The following is an 18864-nucleotide window of genomic DNA, read 5'->3' on the forward strand; positions in this document are numbered from 1 at the left end:
ATATCTGCAGCTTATTTAAAAGTGCGTAAAGAAAGGTGAGATTGGTGGATGATAGATGGATGGAGATGCAACAAAGGAGGAGCAGTAAACTGTGAATCGTAGAGCCTAGATGGCGGGTAGATAGGTGTTCACGGCAAACCTTTTCAACATTCCTCTGTGTTTGAAAATGTCATACGAAGACACTCGAAAAAACGAAAATGGGTAAAAAGAGCTAAAATGGACATGAGAGATGATTTCATGGATGATGAAACTGAGGCCAGAGAAGGCAACTAGGAGGAGAGGCAGAACCAAGGTTGCCTGTGCCCTGTCTCTGGCTCATGTGCGGTTCCCTCTACCTCATTGTCCCCAGGACCCTTGGGCGCATGGCCGGGTGCCAGTGAGGTGATGCCTCTGAAAACAGGCCGAGTGTTTTGGAACCTGAATTTTATGAGACTTAAATGGGTGTTGCATGAAAAAAAAAAAGGGTCAAATAGGGTTGGGGGCTATTGGCCTAAACAGCTTTTTTTACTGCGGGACTTGTCAGAGCCTTGAATGTACTAATGTCTATTGAAAAATCTCTAAGAGAAATTTGTAGCATTTTCCAAACAAACTTAAGCACAAAAGCCGCCCCCCTCCTTTTTCTGAGGACTTAGTTCTGGATAACACCCTTGGGAAAAGCATCCCTAAAGAATGTAAGATTCCTGGGGGTTTTGTTGTTGTTGTCTTGCTGCTGAGCGTAGGTGGGCAGGAGGTGGGACATATCCTTTCCATTGCCGTTTATTTCCATTTTATTTCCATGGTGAGTCCACATATGCTCGAATGGGGCCTTATGCCATCATCACATCTGCGGGGCTGAGGGTGTACATGCCAAGAGGCAGTGCCAGGGGCTCCGTGTCTGAGCCAAAGGGGAGCTTTGAACCCAGGCCCTGCCCTCAGTGGTGCCCAGGGAGTATCACCTTCCCCTTCTAGCCCAGCGGCCATTTTCTTCTGTGGGTGACCACTGGCTGGCCCAGGGGCAACAGAAATCAATGGGAAATAATCTCCCAAGGAACAGATACCCAGCAAACAAGAATTCCAAGAGAAACCAAAATCTGGTTCTTGCATTTGTCCGAGAGAAGGGCCAACCAGCTTGCCCCTCCTGCTTCTCAGGGCAGGGAAATATATTTTTGGAGCTGGTCAGGACACGCACCCACCTTATGGACACATGCAAAACACAGCATTTCCCAGATGCAGCCGGAAACCCTTTATTGGAGCCACCCTGCTAACGCCAGCAGTCACTGGTGGTTTCCTGGTGGGGAGGGGGTGCGTCCAGGTGGGAGCTGAGGGCTGGGTTATGCCGTTACAGTACAAGTGAATGCAAAGATTTGCGGTAGCTGCCTCTTAGCCAATGATCTTCCCGGCACCCGGTCATGGGGGCATTGTGGTGGGGCAGGGGGCAGAGGGAAGGCCAGTGCACTTCCGTGGCGGGCTGTCTTTTCTCTCCAGCTTCCCTACTCTGTGTGCTCCCATCTTGGGGGGAAGCAGCGGTCCCCAAGGAGAAAGAGCTTGCCGGCAGCCCCGCAGAGCCCTGCGGTGGGGCCAGCCCGGCCGGGCTCGCCTGCCCCGCCACCCCTGCCGCCCACCCGGCCTCACACTTCTTTCCGCAGCATCACCTTGATGTTGCTGCAGACCTGGCCCAGGGCAGCGAAGAGCGGGTTGCAGAAGGTGCGGATGCAGAGCGAGTAGATGTGGCTGATGCACTGGATCTCGATCAGGTAGCTCTTGATGCAGGGCACCACCGCCCAGATGTGGCAGAAGGAGATGCAGGCGAACAGGAAGCCCCAGAGCAGGGCCAGCGGGACCCCCAGCAGCGTGGACAGCAGGCGGTAGCACCAGTACTTGGAGACGGTGAAGGTGGTGTAGCTCACCTTCCACACGCCATCAAAGCTGTAGGTGCCCACGGGCTCCGCGATCACGTCTTCGAAATCCACCTGCAGGGGTGGGAGGGGGAACCCTCAAGTCACAGCAGCCACCCGCTCCTCAAGCGTCAGAACCCCCTGGGGGGGCTTGTTAAACCAGGCGGCTGGGCCCCACCCCCTGGGATTCTGACCCCGGTGAGCCCAGGGTGGGGCCTGAGATCCTGCATTTCTGACAAGTCCCGGGTGGTGCTGGTGCTGTCCCAGAGCAGTGAGGCACAGGAGCTGGTCCACTTCTCTCTCTCGTGGGTGGATCAGAGACCCCCAGGAGCTGAGTAACTTACTTAAAGAAACTAAGAGGCAGGCCACGAGCCGTGGCTCTGAAATTCTATTATTTTGTGATCCTAGGGAATTGGACAGTCAGTCATCCTGCAAAAATGTACCAGGTGCCTGCCGATAGGATGCTGAACAGGCAAAGGTTCCTGCCGTCCTGGAGCTTACGGCAGGCGCTTACACCACAGCGACCAGTGCTCCGGTAAGGGAAGGACAGGCCGTGTGCACCCACAGGGTGACATTTAACTTCGCCTGGGTGTGAGGCTTCCTGGAGGAGGTGACATCTAGCTAAGCTGATACCTAGAGGTAGCCAGGGGGAGGGAGGAGCTGTGGGCTGGAAAAGAGCGTTTGGGGCACCAGCTGCTACGACCCAGTGGGATAGACAGTGTGTGCTCTTGGGGAGATGTAGGTGCTTCTGGAAGGCCAAGCGCAGGCCCAGGCCGGAGGGAGGCTGGAGAGGCCAGGCGGGGCAGGCATGGGGGCTTGAGTGCAATGAGAGCCACGGAGGGCTTTTGCACAGGGTGTGGCTCGGCTGGATCTGAGCTTTTTTTTCAGTTGAGGTATAATTGACATCTAACATTATATTCATTTCAGGTGTTCAACATAATGATTTGATTTTGTATATGTTGGGAAATGATCACCGCACTGAGTGTAGTTAACACGTGTCGCCACACATAGTTACGTATTTGTGTGTGTGTGTGTGTGTGTATGTGTGATGAGACCTTTTATTGACTACTCTCTTAGCACCTTTTAAATAGACGCTACATAAAGTATTGTTAACTGTAGTCACCACGCTCTACTTTACATCCCCAGGACTTACTTATCTTATAACTGGAAGTTTGCACCAGTCGAGCCCCTTCACCCAGTTCACCACCCCTCTCCCCGCCTCTGGAAACCACCAGCCTGTCCTCTGCATCTCTGATCTGAGTTTTGAGTGGCTCATTCTGGCTGCCGCAGCTGGGGTGGTCGGTGGAGTGGATGTGAGGATGCACATGGGGGGCGAGTTGGGAGCCGTCGCTGAATCCCGCCCGGTTTGGGGTCATGGAGGTGGTTAGAGGGAGGGCCAGCGGCCTGAGAGCTGTGTTAGGATCCGGCACGTGGTGAGGTTAGGGCCGCGTCATCCTGGCTGGTGGAGGCATCTGGTGCCTGAGCGCAGCACCCGTGGAGGACACAGGCTTTGCTCTCCCCACGCTGGTCCTGCAGCGACCTCAGACCCTCCTCTGCCACTGCCCACCCCTTCCCTCCTTTGCAGCTGCGAGGAACGTGGGCCTTCAGAGAATCCTGCTCACGCATCCCGCTGAAATGGTGACTGAGGCCCCATTTGGGAAGATGGAAAAAATACAAAAGATTGCTTTCAGCCAAGTCACTTAACTTTTCGTTAATCCCTGCTGTGCATTAAGCACCATCATAGCTACTTTCTCGTATGTGATTTCATTTAGTGGCACTGAGCCTTAGCTGTCTTGTCTGTAACATGGGGGCAGTGTGTTCCTGGGCTGTTTTCATAGTAGTTGGTTGAGTGAATGCATGAATGGATCAGACTAATTGGCGGGGGGAGTGGGGACCAGTGATGTCAGAGCTCAAACTTCAACTCCCAAGTGAACCGTTTTCCCACTTTTTGGGGGGAAGGGGATCCTCTCTATGCATAAAGTTATTATTAAAATTACTTTCTCTTATAACATAGCCACATTGCAGAAAATTAAGGGAATAGCAAAAACAAAACACAAAGCATCTCCCACTTGTATTTCTCTAGTACTAAAATTATTATTGCTTTGGTGTTTTTCTTTCCAGTGTAACTCTTTTGGTGGGGGGGAGTGGACATGACCATGTTGTATGTCCAGTGTTGAGCCCTGTTTATCTCGTGTGGCTGGATTCTGAGCTCCTGTGCCAGGCCTCAGATCCCTGGGTCCCCCCGGAGACAGCTGAGGATGCAGCCCCACCCTGGGCGTGGTATGTTGATGGGGAGCAAAGTTCACGGAGTGAGATTTCAGGCTGCAGACCGATGTTCAAAAGCCTACTTGGGTGGTCAGAGGTCCTTCCAGGACCCGCTCGTAAATCTCAACCTCCAGCTTTCTCTCTGCAGGGGTTTAGCGGAGGTCGCGTAACCTGTCATATGGCCCCCTGGATGGAAGGGAAGGGCTGGAAGGAAGAATATGAATATGGTCCTCTTCTCCTTGGAAGGATGGCACTTCTTCCTGGAGGGCTTCTTGGAGGTGGAGGTGTTGGCTGGCTGGGAATTTGGGGGACGGGGGGTTTGGAGGCAGAGATGCAGGAGTAGTGTGCTGGATGTTTGGAAAAGAAGGCCCAAGTTGCTTGGGGAACGTCCCATGGCTTTGGAGAGTGGATGGAAAGGGCTGGCATCTTTCTACATCTGGTCTATATGGGCAGAAATCCAGAGCTGCTGTTGCTTTCAGATCCAAGAAGCTGGGGACCGTAGGCCCTGGGGGACCATTCCAGCGTTGACCTGGTACATGCACCATGATTGTGGAGATGCAGTCAAACCCCCAGGGCCTGGATCCTGCCGACTGAGGTGTTCTGACCTCTGCAGCCCGCCCCTCCCCTATCATGGCCGTGCCCGGCCTGTGCCTGATGCCTCTAGCACCCGGGCTGGGCTCTGGATCCTGCTGTGTCCCCAGGAACTTGGGCAGCTGAGGGAGGCCTTTGGGCGGAGGCGTGCTCCCTGCCTTTATCCAGCAGGCTCTCCCTCCTTCCTCCTCTCTCCCGTTCAGCGCCTAGGACCTCTACTGCCCCTCCTGTGACTGTTCCTTAGGACCATGTCTCCCCACTCACAGGTGACCCAGTCCTGCCTCCTCACGTCCAGCTGGGCAGACAGGTGCATCTGGGCGTCCTGATTCTAATCTAAGGTCTTCACGCGGCCCCAGCCAGGGTCAGACCCCGGACCCCGAGGCAGATGCCGGCTCTCAGGGAGGGTGACTGTCCCCTCTGAGGTCTGGTCCTTGTTGGCCAGAGAGACCTGCCCCAGGGCAGGGCCCCCAGCCCCTTCTTCGCAGCCACGCACTCTGCTCCAATCAGTCTGCAATTCCCCCGCCCCTCGGCAGCCCAGCCTGCTTTGTTCACTTATTTCAGCATATTCCTCCATTCAGCACGTTTGATGATTTGTGTCTGGCCTCTAAGAGGCGACAAAGTGGAAAAGAGCCCTTGACTGAAGTCACACTGCTGAGGTTTGCGTCCAGCTCTGCCTCTTATTGGCTCTGTGACCTTCAGCAAGTGTCTTAGCTTTCCTATGCCTCATTTTCCTAGATTGATTTCATTAGGTGTATCGGAGGATTGAATAAGATACGACATGTAAATACTCAGAACGTTGCCTGGCACAGAATCCCTGATCACTAATTGTTAGCTGCCCGTGGCTGTTACAGAGCGCTTTCTTCAGTGGGAAGCTAGGGTCCCAAAGGTGGGTTTGCACACCAGTGCAGTTGCTGATCTGATGAGTGACTTTGGCAGATAACCTCTTTGAGCTTCATTTCCTCAACTGTAAAACGTGTTTGCTACTTCTTACAACCTTGTTATGAAGAATAGAAGTAATTTCTTTTCCATCCGTCCATTTCCCACCATCTGTTCATTTACCCATCCATCTATCCATTCTCCCATCCATCCACCCACCTATCTGTCCATCCATGGATCCATCAATCTATCCATATGCATCCATCCATTCATATCTATCTACCCATTTATCGGCCTATCTATCCATCCATCCTCTTATCCATCCATCCATATCCATCCACCAATTCATATCCATCCATCCATTCATCCAAACAAATATTTATTAAGCACCCACTCTGTGCTAGGCACACCTCCTCTTGGGCAATGCTTTGTACAATGCATGGTAGGTGCCCAGTGACAGTAATCGTTTGTTCAATTGCTCTGAAGTTCCTATGAAAATACATCTCAGAAAAGCTGTTGACACCCAGGTCGTAAGTACGACAGTTCTCCAGCCTACCTGGTCACAAATGTGTGTGTGCATGCGTACTCAGCCTGCGCTGGTAAGATGGATGGGGTCCTCTTTTCCCTCTTTTTCTGCTTATGGTAATAATCCTGCCCCCAAGGATCTCTCTGTTATGTCTTTTAATCTTTTTTTTTTTTTTTTTTTTTGCACAAGGCAGAAGCTGTTGTTGCTGGCATTTGAATTATTTCCAGTAATTGCCTTGGGCACTGTGCACAGGGCAACTGCTCCGTTGTCTGTGAATGCGAAAATGTGCTCTCAGAGGGACGGGTCGTCCTGGGAGGAGGCGGCCGTTCCTAATCGGGACTGAGCACCGAGACCGCTCTCTGGTCACCGCACTAGTTTGGGGAGATATTTATAAGACCCGGCTGAGGCAGCCCTAGGCAGACGCGCCAGTGTATCAGAGGCGCAAGGTGACTTCACTTCTTAATTCGTTTCCGGCAGTGGAGGGGAGATGGCTGCTTCTGCGAGTGTGCGGCAGGGGGCTCGGGCCCTGGGCGGAGCGGCAGGGCTGCGTGTGCAGCTGGAGGCGGGGCTGGCGGTGGGAGGGGGAGAAAGGGGCTGCTCGTAAGGTTGGTGCCCCCTTCTCTGGCATATTTATTTTTGGAACAGCAAGAGAGCCAGTTGATTCATCGGAACCGGCCAGCACCGCTCCCGCCGTCCCCAAGAGGGCGGGGAAGCTGCAGGACAGCAGGGCCGGGCGCTGCCAGCGGGTGAGGGGGCGGCCAGACGCCGCACCCCCTTCAAAAATGCCTCCCCCGCATTCCTGCGTGACTCAGTCTTTGGGCATCCAGGGCGCTGCGAAGTTCAGACAGGCGCTGTGTGGATGGGGGGAACGGCTCTAGGCCGGGGACAGATATCTGGGTCCAGTTTCCACTTGTCCAGCGAGTCACTGTGTGATTTGGGGCCTGGTGCTTGCCCTCTCTGGGCCTCTGTTTTTTGTTTGTTTTCAGTTTTTTGTTTGTTTGCTTTAACTCTACCGAGAGGATTGGACCAACATCCCTAGTGACACGGAGTTAGTTTCAGAGTCAAGACCCAAAGGAGTGGCTTAGCTTTGTTGGGTCTTGGTTTTCTCACCTATTACCTTGCTATTTAAAGAGTGGTCCACAGCCACTGCCCCCTTCCCAACAAGGCAAGTACAGAAGTTGAGAGTAGGCATTCGGAAATAGTCACAGTGATTTGAGCCAATAATTTTATGTCTGTTGATTCTAATAATAATAAAAATTGGAGCTTACATTGTCAATGCCTATTTTTCACCTCATCTCTCTAGTAGTTAATCTTTATTAACTTTTGCAAACTATTGGTGTACAACAGATTGGAATAATAATAATAAAACTGGCCTTTCACCCAAATAGCCTGAGAAGCACTGGCCTGTAAAGTTAAAGCTAAAATGAGGTGATAGCTGTAGAATAGCTGAGAAATTACAAAGCTCTGCTTCATGTGTTATAATTGGTAATAACGTGAAAAGATGCTCAACATCACTAATGATCAGAGAAATGCAAATCAAAAGTACAATGAAGTATCACCTCACATCAGTCAAAATGGCCATCATCAAAAAGTCTACAAACAATAAATGCTGGAGAGGGTGTGGAGAAAAGGGAACCCTCCTACCCTGCTGGTGGGAATGTGAATTGGTAACAGCCACTATGGAGAACAGTATGGTAGTCCCTTAAAAAACTAAAAATAGTGCTACCATATGATCCAGCAATCCCACTCCTGGGCATATATCTGGAGAAAACCATAATTTGAAAAGATACATGTACCCCAGTGTTCACTGAAGCACTGTTTACAATAGCCAGGACATGGAAACAACGTAAATGCCCATCGACAGAGGAATGGATAAAGAAGATATGGTACATATATATTGATACAATAGTATATTACTCAGCCATAGAAAAGAACAAAACGATGCCATCTGCAGCAACATGGATGGACCTAGAGATTGTCATACTAGTAAGTCAGACCCAGAAAGACAAATACCATATGATATCGCTTATATGTGGAATGTAAAAAAATGGCACAAATGAACCTATTTACAAAACAGAACTAGAATCACAGATGTAGAAAACAATCTTATGATTACCAAGGGGGAAAGGGGGAAAGGGATAAATTGGGAGGTTGGGATTGACATATACATACTACTATATATAAAACAGGTAGCTAAAAAGGACCTACTGTATAGCACAGGGAACTCTACTTAATAGTCTGTAATGACCTATATGGGAAAAGAATCTAAAAAAGAGTGGATGTGTGTATATGTATAACTGATGCACTTTGTTGTACACCTGAAACTAAACATTGTAAATCAACTGTACTCCAAAAAAATTAATTAAAAAAAATAGAATTCTATACAATCTGGGGTAACCATAGTAACGCCCACAATTTGGCCCTTGTAGGTGTCGGTTTCTGGCCATGTGTCTTATATCCAGCATTTCGCCCAGCCTGTAAGGGACAAACAGGGGTGGAGCCCACGTTGACCTGACATCAAAGACTGAGCCTGAATTTCCCCTGCTGTCTCCCTGATCAGGGTCATCGCAGGACCGGGGACCTCACCAGGAGGTGAGGCAAGAACGCAACACAGGCTGGTTCTGAGGGCAGGAAGAGGGGAGCCAGGGATTAGTGGGATCTTGGGGTCCAGGGCATCCTACAGGGGGTGCCTGGGGCACCTGGCCTGGAGGTAAGGACACTTGGGTTCATATAAAGGAACTGTGAAGAGACCAAGATAACAGAGGGTGACCGGGGTGGGGGTGGGGTGAAGAGAAGGGATCCACCAGAGGAGCCCCCATCAGATCTCAGTGAGCCTTGTCCTTGCCCGTCTCTTCCTTTCCCTCCCTGCCCCCTTAGTCTCTGCCTTCGGGAAGGCTGGTGCGGTGGACTGGAGAGCAGTAGGAATGGCCCTGGGTTGAGTTGTAGGCTTGGCTGTGCACCAGCTTCTGGGGGGAAGTTAGCTAGTCTCCGAAGATGACCCCAGATTGGTCATGCCTCTCAGCACACAGTCTCAGCCCATAGCGAGTCTGGGCTTGCCCTGTGACTCGCTTTAACCACCAGAATGCTGTAGAGGAGATGCTGCTGCAGCTGCATGAGAGGCCGCCAGTGAGACCAGCAGAGCTGCCCAACTGAGGCTGCGCAGCCCACAGAACTGAGAGGGCCTCAAAGGCTTGCTGCTTTAAGCCATCGAGTTTTAGGGTGATTTGCCACACAGCAGTGGATAACTGATACGCTGTGTCTTTAGGGGAAACTGGTGACAACTCTGGACTACAGGTTTATCTTCTGTAGGACAAGGGGGACTTGTTTGTACTTTAAAGTACAAAACATTCACTGGCCCTGCCTCATAAAATTTCTGGTGGCAGGGCCCAGAAATCTGCATTTTCACAAGCTCCCCAAAAAAGTGGCCGTTTTTAAAAACTTTAGTTGATACACAGGAGTCCCCATAACACTGAGTTGTAAATACCTCAGTGTGAGTTAATCCAGGGTATAGCCCTTCTTAGAGGTACTTGCCAGGGGTACTTTCCAAAATGAAGGAATTGCCAATGTGGAAAGCCTGGCAGGTCATGACCTTTCCTAATTCAGCCTCAACCTGCCCCTTCTGCCTCCTCTCCCACAAATTCCCTTTCAGATGCTCCTAGTCCCATTGTTCGCCTGCAGACAGCATAGCAAAGAGGTTTCGCCTGTGTGCCAACTCAGCCTAGCTGATGGTCCATGGCTTCCTGGAAACGTGCTGTGATCCATTAGTAATGTCTGCCACGGACATAGGCAGGGGAGTGGCAATACCCGTTCCTCACGTTTTCTGACTCTGCCCATCATTCTTCTGTACGTTGTGGCCTTTGCATATTTTGTTCCCTCTTCTTGGAAAGCCTGATGCCCCCTTTCCACACTTTACATTTTTCTTATTATTTATGCACCTGGGATACCACCTCTCCATGAAGCTGGTGCCTGATTTTCCCAGGTGAAAGTAATGTCTTCCTCCTTCCCGTGACCCTTCATCTGGCACTGATTTAAGGCATTTAGCACCTCCTCCAGTGCATTCACATTTTTTCTAGTCTCATCTTCTCTGTCTGTTGGAATTCTTGGATTCTTGGAATCTGTTGGATTCTTCTCAAGAGGAAGCACCAGGTCAGTTTCATCTTTGTGAAGCAGGGTGTCCAGATGGGCCCACACTGGCAGCAGAGTTTGGAGACCTTGGGGGAAGGAGGGTTACTGGGTCCTCTGGGTGTTTGTTAGCCTAAGCTGAGAGGCAGAAGGTGCTGTCTCTGTGCTTTTCTGAAGGGGGAGGGTCTTGTGGCAGATGTGGGTTGGAGGTAGGTGGGAACTAGTGTGATGGGCTGGGGCCAGGTCTCTTTCTCCACCCTGTTTGAAGGGACCCGCTCTGAGTGCCTGAGGGGAGAGTGGTTGAAACCAGAAGCTGAAGGACCTGCCTGATGCTTGGTTCAGGTGTCCCTCCTCTAGGGCCCGGCTGCCTAAGTGTGAGTTGGGGAGGGGGAGGGGTGTCGATGAGAAAGCCCTGAGACCTCTCACAAATAACTGGTGGACTTTGGGGTGGGACTGGGGGCCTGCAGTAATGCACGGGGAAGGGGCTGGAGGCTTTGCAATCTGGGTCTGAAGGGAATGGTGTCCTCACTGGCCAGCTGGAGTGCCAGGGACCGCTGGCTTCCTTTCCTTCCCCCCGAGAGCCTAGCACGGGCCCTACGCGCAGTGGGTCTCACTTGCTCATTGCCATGTCGTCTGCAACAGCACAGTGCCTGGAACGGAGCAGGCGCTCAGGAATGACTCGTGGAATCGATGTTCCATGAGTGGTGGTGATGGTGGGGGTGAAGGGAATGAGGCGAGCCTCCCCTCTGCCCAGGCCCAGCCCGGAGCTTGGAGACTACAGTCAAGTCTGCTGGGCTGTGCGGGGCTCTCCTGCTGCTGTTGGCACTCACTTTCCAGCCTGGGTTCAAGGGTAGCACCAGGCCTTGCTCAGGGAAGTTTGGGAAAGTTTTGACTCTAGAAATCCAGAGGGAGCACCTCCTTCTGCTGAGGGTCAAATCCAAGGATCCGGTGGGTGGGTCTCCTGCTCTTCACCCTTGTCTTTTCTGTGTGAAACCTCAGCAGCTGGCGGTGGAGGGAACGGGTCTCCCTTTTCTCCACCCGGCCTCTGTCTACACTAGGGACTCAGGCCCAGAGAGGGAAAGGGATTTGCCCAGGGTCACACAGCAAGTTAGAGTCAGGACTGGGAGTAGACTTGGGTCTCTGTAGCCTGTCTTATTCTACTGTCTTACGGCGTCATCTTCACACACGTGAAGCCTGTTACCACATGTGACACCACCCCGACGGGAGCCTTTCCAGCCTTCATCTTGGCCTGACCTTGTTTCTCTTCCTCTTCATCTCTGTCCCCCTCACCCCCTCGGTCCCTTGTCCTCCCTCCCGCCCCCCGGTCCTTTCCCTGGTCGATGAAAGACATCCAGGTGACCCGAAGGCCAGCCTGTTCAGATGGACCTCTCTCAGCCACGCTCTCTCCCATTTCTTCCTTTTCTGCATTCTTTCACATCCCATTACACCAACCTGAAGTCTTCTTGAACCTATCTGTGGTACTTATCTGGTTCTGTTTTAGAATCCCTGTTCTAAATTTCAAAACGTTTTCATCTCTCACTCATTAAAAATGAAAGAAAAAGTCAAATAAGTTCCCAAACCAGGGAATGTCCAGTCAATATACCAAATAATCATCTCCTCTCAACAAGAACATTTGTGGGCCTTTTGCTTCACCTTTGAGGCATGGTTTTCTGGGGCTCAGGGCCTCCAGGAGAGGGTAGCTCCCAGCCCCCTGGGAGGCTGCATAAGCAGCTGCATCTGTGTGGCCTCCCCCATCCCCCCCTTGGATTATAATCTGGGCCTCGAGCCTGGAGCCAGCTCACTCCTGGCTCACGGGGACCCGAGAGCCTCTCTCCACTTGTCGCCTGCTGCGGGATCCTTCAGAAAACACATTCTCCCTTAGGGTCCTCTTTTGCATTCCCGCAGCCAGCTAGGGCCCACCAGAGGGGAACCTGAGTGTCAGCGCTGGCCCTGGCTTAGCTCTCTTGTCCTGCAAGCTCCTCCAGGCTCCTAATCAGCTCACATTTGCACACCCTTGCTGTGTGCCAGGGACTCTGTTAGGCACTATCAAACCTCTTATCTCATGCAATCCTCTCGTTCTATTTCTATTGCACAGCGCTGCTCTGAGATCCATTTACCCCGGGGGAGTACATTATGCTCGTTTAACAGGGGGTCCAGTGTCATTGTTTTTAAGTAGAGGAATCTGGATTTGAAACCACATTTGTTAGTGTCAAGTCTGGGACCATTCCCTCTAGATCACACTGCACAAACCACCACAAATACTCTTTGACGTTTATATGGTGCTTTTCAGTTTGGAAAATTCATGCCCTAATTTTGCCGCACTTCCCAAACTGTGCTGTGATGACCCTCTCTGCACCACAAATGATATTTATAAATACAGTAATAGCATAATGTGAGCTGTTGCAGGGAAATGCCCTGAGTGAAGTGAGGGCACAGAGGAGGGAGCTCCTGATTGCTTGGAGGAGTTGGGGAAGGCTTCCTGAGCAGGTGACGTTTGCATCAGGTCTCGAAGGCTGGGTGGGCATCCACCGCGTGGAGGAGAGGAGGCCAGGTGCTGGCAAAGACACAGGGGTGTGTTCTGGTTGGTGTGGCCAGCTCCTGGCATGGGGGCTGGGGGTGGAAGAGGAAGGTGGGGGCCAGATGTGCTGGGGTTTGAATGCCATGGGGGGAAGTTAGACTCATGCAGCATGGGAGGTGTCCCCCTGAAGGTGACCACGCAGGGCTGTCCTTTAGAACGAGCCCTTAACCCCGCTGTCTAATCCAGTGGCCCTGAGCTATGTACGAGCACTTGACCTGTGGCTAGTGCAACTGAAGGATTCTAAAGCGTGTTTAATTTTAATTAAAAATGTAAAAACTGATAGTTAACTCTGTGATTGGGAAACTTGTAAGAATGTTTGGCACAGCTTGGGTTTGTGAATCAATTTTCAACTGTCCATTTTATGAAATCTCGAGACAGAGGGATTCTCATAAAAACTTTGGAGTCTGAACTGAGATGCATCCCACGTCTCAGATACACACTAGATTTTGAAGATGAAGAAAGATTATACAGTTGTTCACCAATAATTGTTTTGTAGTGATTACACGTTGAAATGATACTATTTTGGACATATTGGCTTAAATGAGAAATATCATGAAAATTAACTTTACCTGTTTGTTTTTCCTTTTTAAAGTCATGGCTGCTAGAAAACTTAAAATGACATAGGGTGATTGTATAACGGGTCGCATTATATTTCTACTGGACACCGCTCCGCTGGTCTGTGATTCTGACGTATTCAGAGCACCCGGGAGGCCCCCACACCTGCCCTGTTAAAGGCCCTTCCAGTGACTTTGATGCTGGTTGGTGGGTGCCCTGCTCCCGGGAATTCTGCTGTAGTAAGACCCCTGTGGCTACCGGGTGGAGGCTGGACTGAGGGGCGGCCCTGGAAGCAGCCAGGCTGCTGATGGCATCGGGTGAGGAAAGAGCCCTGACTCAGGCATGGCCGTAGGGGAGACTCCCTGAAGGCAGGGTAACCATCATACAAGATTCCCTTTCAGGGGTCCCGGCGCCCTCTGAGAGGCCTCTGGCCTGGCCTGGCTGCTGGACCTGCGTCAGGCCAGGAGCAGGCATGAGTGCTGGGTACGGCCCCCCAGCCTGGGGCAGCGGGGGCCCCTGCGAGGGCCAGCAGCCCTGCTGGAAACCGCCCTCTGGGGATTAACCCCGCGCCCACTGTGGAGACCGCAAAATGCCCCTGGCATGGAAAGGGCCCAACTTGGCCACCTCGTCTGTCCCCAGCCGAGGGCCAGGAGCACATGGGAAGAGCTACAGAGTTGTAAAGTTTCCTTTGCGACTCGCCTGCCCCGCCCCGGTCGATGGTCCTGTATGTGCAGCTGATTCTTTGCTCCTGTTGACACTAAAGGCTCTTTGGGGGTACAAGCTGGTTTGTGGGGCGGGGTGGGGCGGTGGGTGGGATTTGGAGAAGACAGAGGAACAGGTCTCTTTTCAGGGAAGCCGATTGCGCGGGAGCAGAGCCTGCCCCTTCCAGCCCCAAGCTGACACCCTACAGGCGGGGGGCACCGGGGCAGGCCCTCGAGCCTACCTTCACTATGTCCTCGTTAATGTTCTTGGGGTCCCGGTTCACCAGGTCGATCTCCTTGAAGTGAATGTCCTTGACGATCTGGGCCTCTAGGTCTGTGTGCTCCTCGGCCATCATCGTGGAGCTGGGTGACCTGCGGGAGGAGATCGGAGCCGTGTGGCCAGCGGGGCTGAAAAGACCTGGGGCAGGGACACCAGTGTCCCCAGACTTGTGCCCCTGGTGGCTAAATAGGCCCCACCCAGCGTGCCGGCTGACAGCTGTCCCGCATAACTTCAGCCTGCCACTGGCTGAAGGCTCCGGTGGCAGGCCTCCAAGCTAAAATTAAGACTGGAGCCCTGCAGGAAGGCCCAGCGCTCCTTAAAGGGGGCTGCACGGGCGCTGGGCCTCATGCACGAGCCAAGGGCCTGGTGTCTCCTGGTGCCCTCATGGTCGGCTGCTGCTGTGGGACCCTGGTATTTGCGTTTGGGCTCCTCTGGGAAGGGGGTGGGCTCAGCCCCCAGCTCAACCTCTTGCTGGGTGTGTGAGCTTGGGCACACCTCGCCTCTCCGGGCTGCCATGTCCCCACCTGTACAATGGGGCCATAATAATAACGATCGGGACTCTGCCTACCCTCGTGGAAAGGAGGAGATTAACTCGTGGGAGAAAAGGCTTCAGAACAGAAATGCTCTCTGGTGGGGATTCTCGTTGGAGCAGTTGGTACCTGCCCTGCTGTTTGGTGGCCTGAAGCAGGGCTGAGGTTTTTCCCACTTCTAAGGTTTCCCCTGGAGGGGTTGATGGACTGTGGTGTGGGGTAGGTCTGGGGCTGAGACTGGGGGGAGACCACCCTCCTCTGCCTTTTGATACCACGTGGAGGGGACCTGGAGTCCACGTTTCTGCCACCCTGCACCCTGTCCCCAGGGACAGCTTAGTGACAGCTTTCCGGATATCCATGGGCCCCAGGCACAGCACGGGCGTCGGTGGGGTTGCCCTCTCTTAGGTATCTGCTTAGTTTCGCTGCGTCCTCTTCCAGGTCAGCCATCACCCGAGGCCCCCGCCGCATGAAGGGTGACGGCTCTGAGTCTCCAGGGTCTGTGCGTCCATTCATCACTGACAGACTCATCTCTTTAGGATTTGCTAACAGCTAGGGATAAAGAGACCCATCAGGTTAGGTCCCTCCCTGCCTTGGGGAGCCCACAGCCTAGGGGGACAGAGTGATCAGAAAATAAGTAACTGTAATACTGTGTGGCAAGTGGTGCATCAGAGTTATGTTACAAAGAACTTGCCTGAGAAGTCCGTAGGAGGCAATGACTTACTCTGAGGACATCAGGGAAGGCTTCCTGGAGGAGGTAGCTTTAGAGTAAGGTGTTGAAAGACAAGCAGGAGTTCACCACGTGGATCATTTCAGGTAGAAAGGCTGTAGGTATCAGAGGACTGGTAGGAGCCAGAATGCTGAGAATTGTGTAGTGGCTCAACCACATGTTGTCTGGGGGGTGAGGCAGGGGATAAGTCTTGACTCTGGCCTGGGTGTGAAGGATCTCAAATGTCATACTAAAGAGTATAGATTTTATCTAGAAGTGCTGAGAAGCCATTGAAGACTTCAAAACAGCAGAGGGTCTTTAGCAGATTTGCATGTGAGGGAGATGATTGGAGCTGATTTGATTGGAGCTGTGTGAGGTTTGAGGCAGGAAGACTAATCAAAAAGCTGGAGGTGGTAAAGGCTCTATCAGTAACTGCACCTGGCTACTCATAATAAAGATGCGAAATAATAGTGGCTTTTCCAAGGTAGGGGCTTTTTTTTTTTTTCCCCCCTCTCTCACATAACACAAATAGGTAGTTCAGAACTACTGTGGTGGCTCTGTGATGTCATCAGGCACCAGCCCTCCATCTTTCTGTTCTGCTATTCTCAAAGCTACCTCATAGGCACAAGATGGTTGCTGCTCTTCCAGCCATCATATCTGAGACTAAACAAGAAGAAAGAGAAAAGGGCAGGGCAGGAAAAGGCATCTGCCACCTGAGTCAGCTCCATTTGAAAGCTTTCCCAAAAGTCCCACTGGACAACTTCTGTTTGTTTCTCATTTGCCACCCCTCTTGGCAAAGAAGGCTAAGAAGTGTAGATATTCAGCTGAGCACAGTATCACTAAGGAAAACCATTGGCAACTAGATGTTACTGAATCTCTTAGGAATTGCCTTTTTTTTTTCATTCCTCTGCCTGGGACCCCAGGTGTTAGGGATAAGTACCTCCTCTTGCAAAGAGCCTGGGACAAAGAATGTTGCTGCTTGTGTTCATGTGGGATATGGCAGGAATCTGAGCCTGAGCTTGAGGTTTGTCCACTGCAAGACCAGATATATCTGGTGAAAAGCTGGGGCAGCTGGGGCAGCAGTATTGTCCGAAGGGATAAAGGAGCCACCTGGAAGAGACCCATCCTAAAGGAGAAGTGATGGTAACAGATAATAATAAGGATTATGGAAGACTGCATTTTTCAAAGGTGGCCGCATCTATGCTCTTACAGTGGTACTGACCCTCCTTCCACCAAGAGATGGGTCTATGTACCTCTCCTTTAATCTGGGCAAGGTTCAGGTTATTCTGACTCACAGAATACAGCAGCACTGATGCCCTGTGACTTTGGGACCAGGCTGTAAGAAGGATACAGCTTCCTGGCTCTCTCCTCCAGGATTCTTGCCCTTGGAACTCGGTTGCCATTCTGTGAGGAAGCCAGACTAGCTCATGGGGAGAGACCACATGCAAAGAACTGAGGCCCCCAGCTGTTAGCCAGCATCTACTGTCAGATGGGTGAGTGAATGAGGCTTTGGATGATTCCAGCCCCAGTCTTCAAGTCGCCCCTAAACCTTCATGCCTTCCAGCCGAAGCCCAGACATCAGGGGCCCAGACAACAGACACAAGCTCTTCTCTCGGTGCCCTGAATATTCAAACCACAGAGTCCATGAACAGAAGACATTTTTAATGTCACTAAATTTGGGGGTAGCTTGTTTCACAGTCACAGTAACTGGAACACTGAGTAATAACAGTGATAACAGCAACTGCTGTCTGTGGAGGTTCTCTGTGAGCTGGTGCCAGGCCAAGGCACCCTTGGTGTGTGGGAGTTGGCTCATCTGTCATGGGAAGGGGCCGCTGCCTCGAGCCGGCCATCAGTGCTGAGACCTGAGGTTGTAGGGCAACTAAAGCACCTTTTGGATTCCAGAGGAAGGAAATGCTGTGGGCTGAGGTGCCCAGGGAGTGCTTTCTGAAGGTGGCAGCTCTTCAGCTGGATGATCAGAATCAGAGAGGGGCAGAGTGGAAAGAGGCAGATGCCAGAGGCAGAGAACTGTCTCTTGTTTCATTATAACAGTCCTATGGAACTGTTAGTCCTGAGGTCTTTTCTCGGCCCCAGCACTCACCAGCTCTGTGACCTTGGGTCAGCTACCTAGCTTCTCTGTGCCGAGCGTTCTCACCTGTCACACGTGGATGGTGACACCTGCCCCATTCCTCACGTCGTGCCTCTGTGCCTCTCACGCTGGGAGAAAAACGGGCAGGGCACCAGTAGGCCCACGTACCCGTGGAGAAGATGTTACAGAGAACATACTGAAAGACGAAGCTTTCGAGACAGCCCTGGGACGACGCTCCTGACGTGAGAACACAGTAAAGGAGGGAGAATGGCTTTCTGAAGCCCATTTGGTGCCTGGGGTTTTATGGAGGACTCTGTGTTATTTTAAAGGCTTTTTTTTTTTTCTTTTTTCTTTTGGTTATTGTTTGGTTTGCTAAGGCAGCAAGTGAAAAAAAATCTTTGAAAATGGGATGTGCAGGAAGACATAAATTTGTGGAATGTGAAAAGGGGAAGTAATGGGAAAGGTGATATGGACCAACTCGCCGAGAAAGTCATGGTGCTACGATCCAAAGGCTCAATTAACTGTCAAATTCAGAGGTGCCACTAACTAGCAAGCTTTATCACTTAGGCACAAGCATCCAAGGTAGGTAAGGCTAGGATGAGGAGTAGAAAAGGAAACTTTGTTGTTTTTCTTGGCAGTTTTAGATCTAAGCAGTGGGCTTCTGTTTTCTCTTCCGAGTCTGCATTTAGAAGACAAATCACAGCATGCCAGAGCTGGGAGAGACCCAGTTTCTGCATTTTACAGATGAAGAAATTGAGGGACCAAAGTGTCTTGGTTGGGGGAGGGGAGAGCCTGGGATTTGGAGACAGAAGAACCAGGAGTAATTGGCCAGGTGCCGTTCAGCAGGTCACTCCCCTCCAAGTTTCAGTTTACTCATCTATATAATGAGGATTAGAACATAATCTCTTTTTAGCAGCTTATGGTACCTGATTCCTACCAGAGATCTTGGAGATTTTTTGGAATAGTTTCCAAAAAGGGCAGTGTGATTTCAGGATGCATTAATAGAGATATATCATCTAGAATAATGGAGGTGACCAAGCTACCAAACTCTGCACTGGTCAGACTACACTTGGAGCCTTGTTTGGGGCCTTGGGAAACTAGATGGTATCTAGAGAGGGTGGGTAAGATGGTGCAAGAGCTTGAAACATGTCTTAATGAGAAACAGAACAGTTTT

General features: G+C 51.5%; 1 protein-coding gene across 1 annotated transcript; it reads right to left on the reverse strand.

The window, feature by feature from the left end:
* Positions 1-1198: 1198 nt before the first annotated feature.
* On the reverse strand, positions 1199-14547 carry CAV3 (caveolin 3). Its single transcript, XM_057555154.1, has 2 exons — positions 14331-14547; positions 1199-1949 (listed from the first exon to the last, which is right to left on the reverse strand). Exons 1-2 carry the CDS (start codon positions 14442-14444, stop codon positions 1608-1610), a joined length of 456 nt encoding a protein of 151 aa, XP_057411137.1. The 5' UTR covers positions 14445-14547; the 3' UTR covers positions 1199-1607.
* Between the last annotated feature and the right edge of the window lie 4317 nt (positions 14548-18864).

Source organism: Balaenoptera acutorostrata, chromosome 10 (assembly GCF_949987535.1).
Source record: "Balaenoptera acutorostrata chromosome 10, mBalAcu1.1, whole genome shotgun sequence".
Taxonomy (NCBI): Eukaryota; Metazoa; Chordata; class Mammalia; order Artiodactyla; family Balaenopteridae; genus Balaenoptera; species Balaenoptera acutorostrata.

Bases quoted from the DNA above. Each gene is read 5' to 3' on its own strand.
- CAV3 (XM_057555154.1), bottom strand. From the start codon at position 14,444: ATGATGGCCGAGGAGCACACAGACCTAGAGGCCCAGATCGTCAAGGAC. The intron at 1,950-14,330 runs GTAGGCTCGAGG...CCACCCCTGCAG, and splicing joins TTAACGAGGACATAGTGAAG to GTGGATTTCGAAGACGTGAT.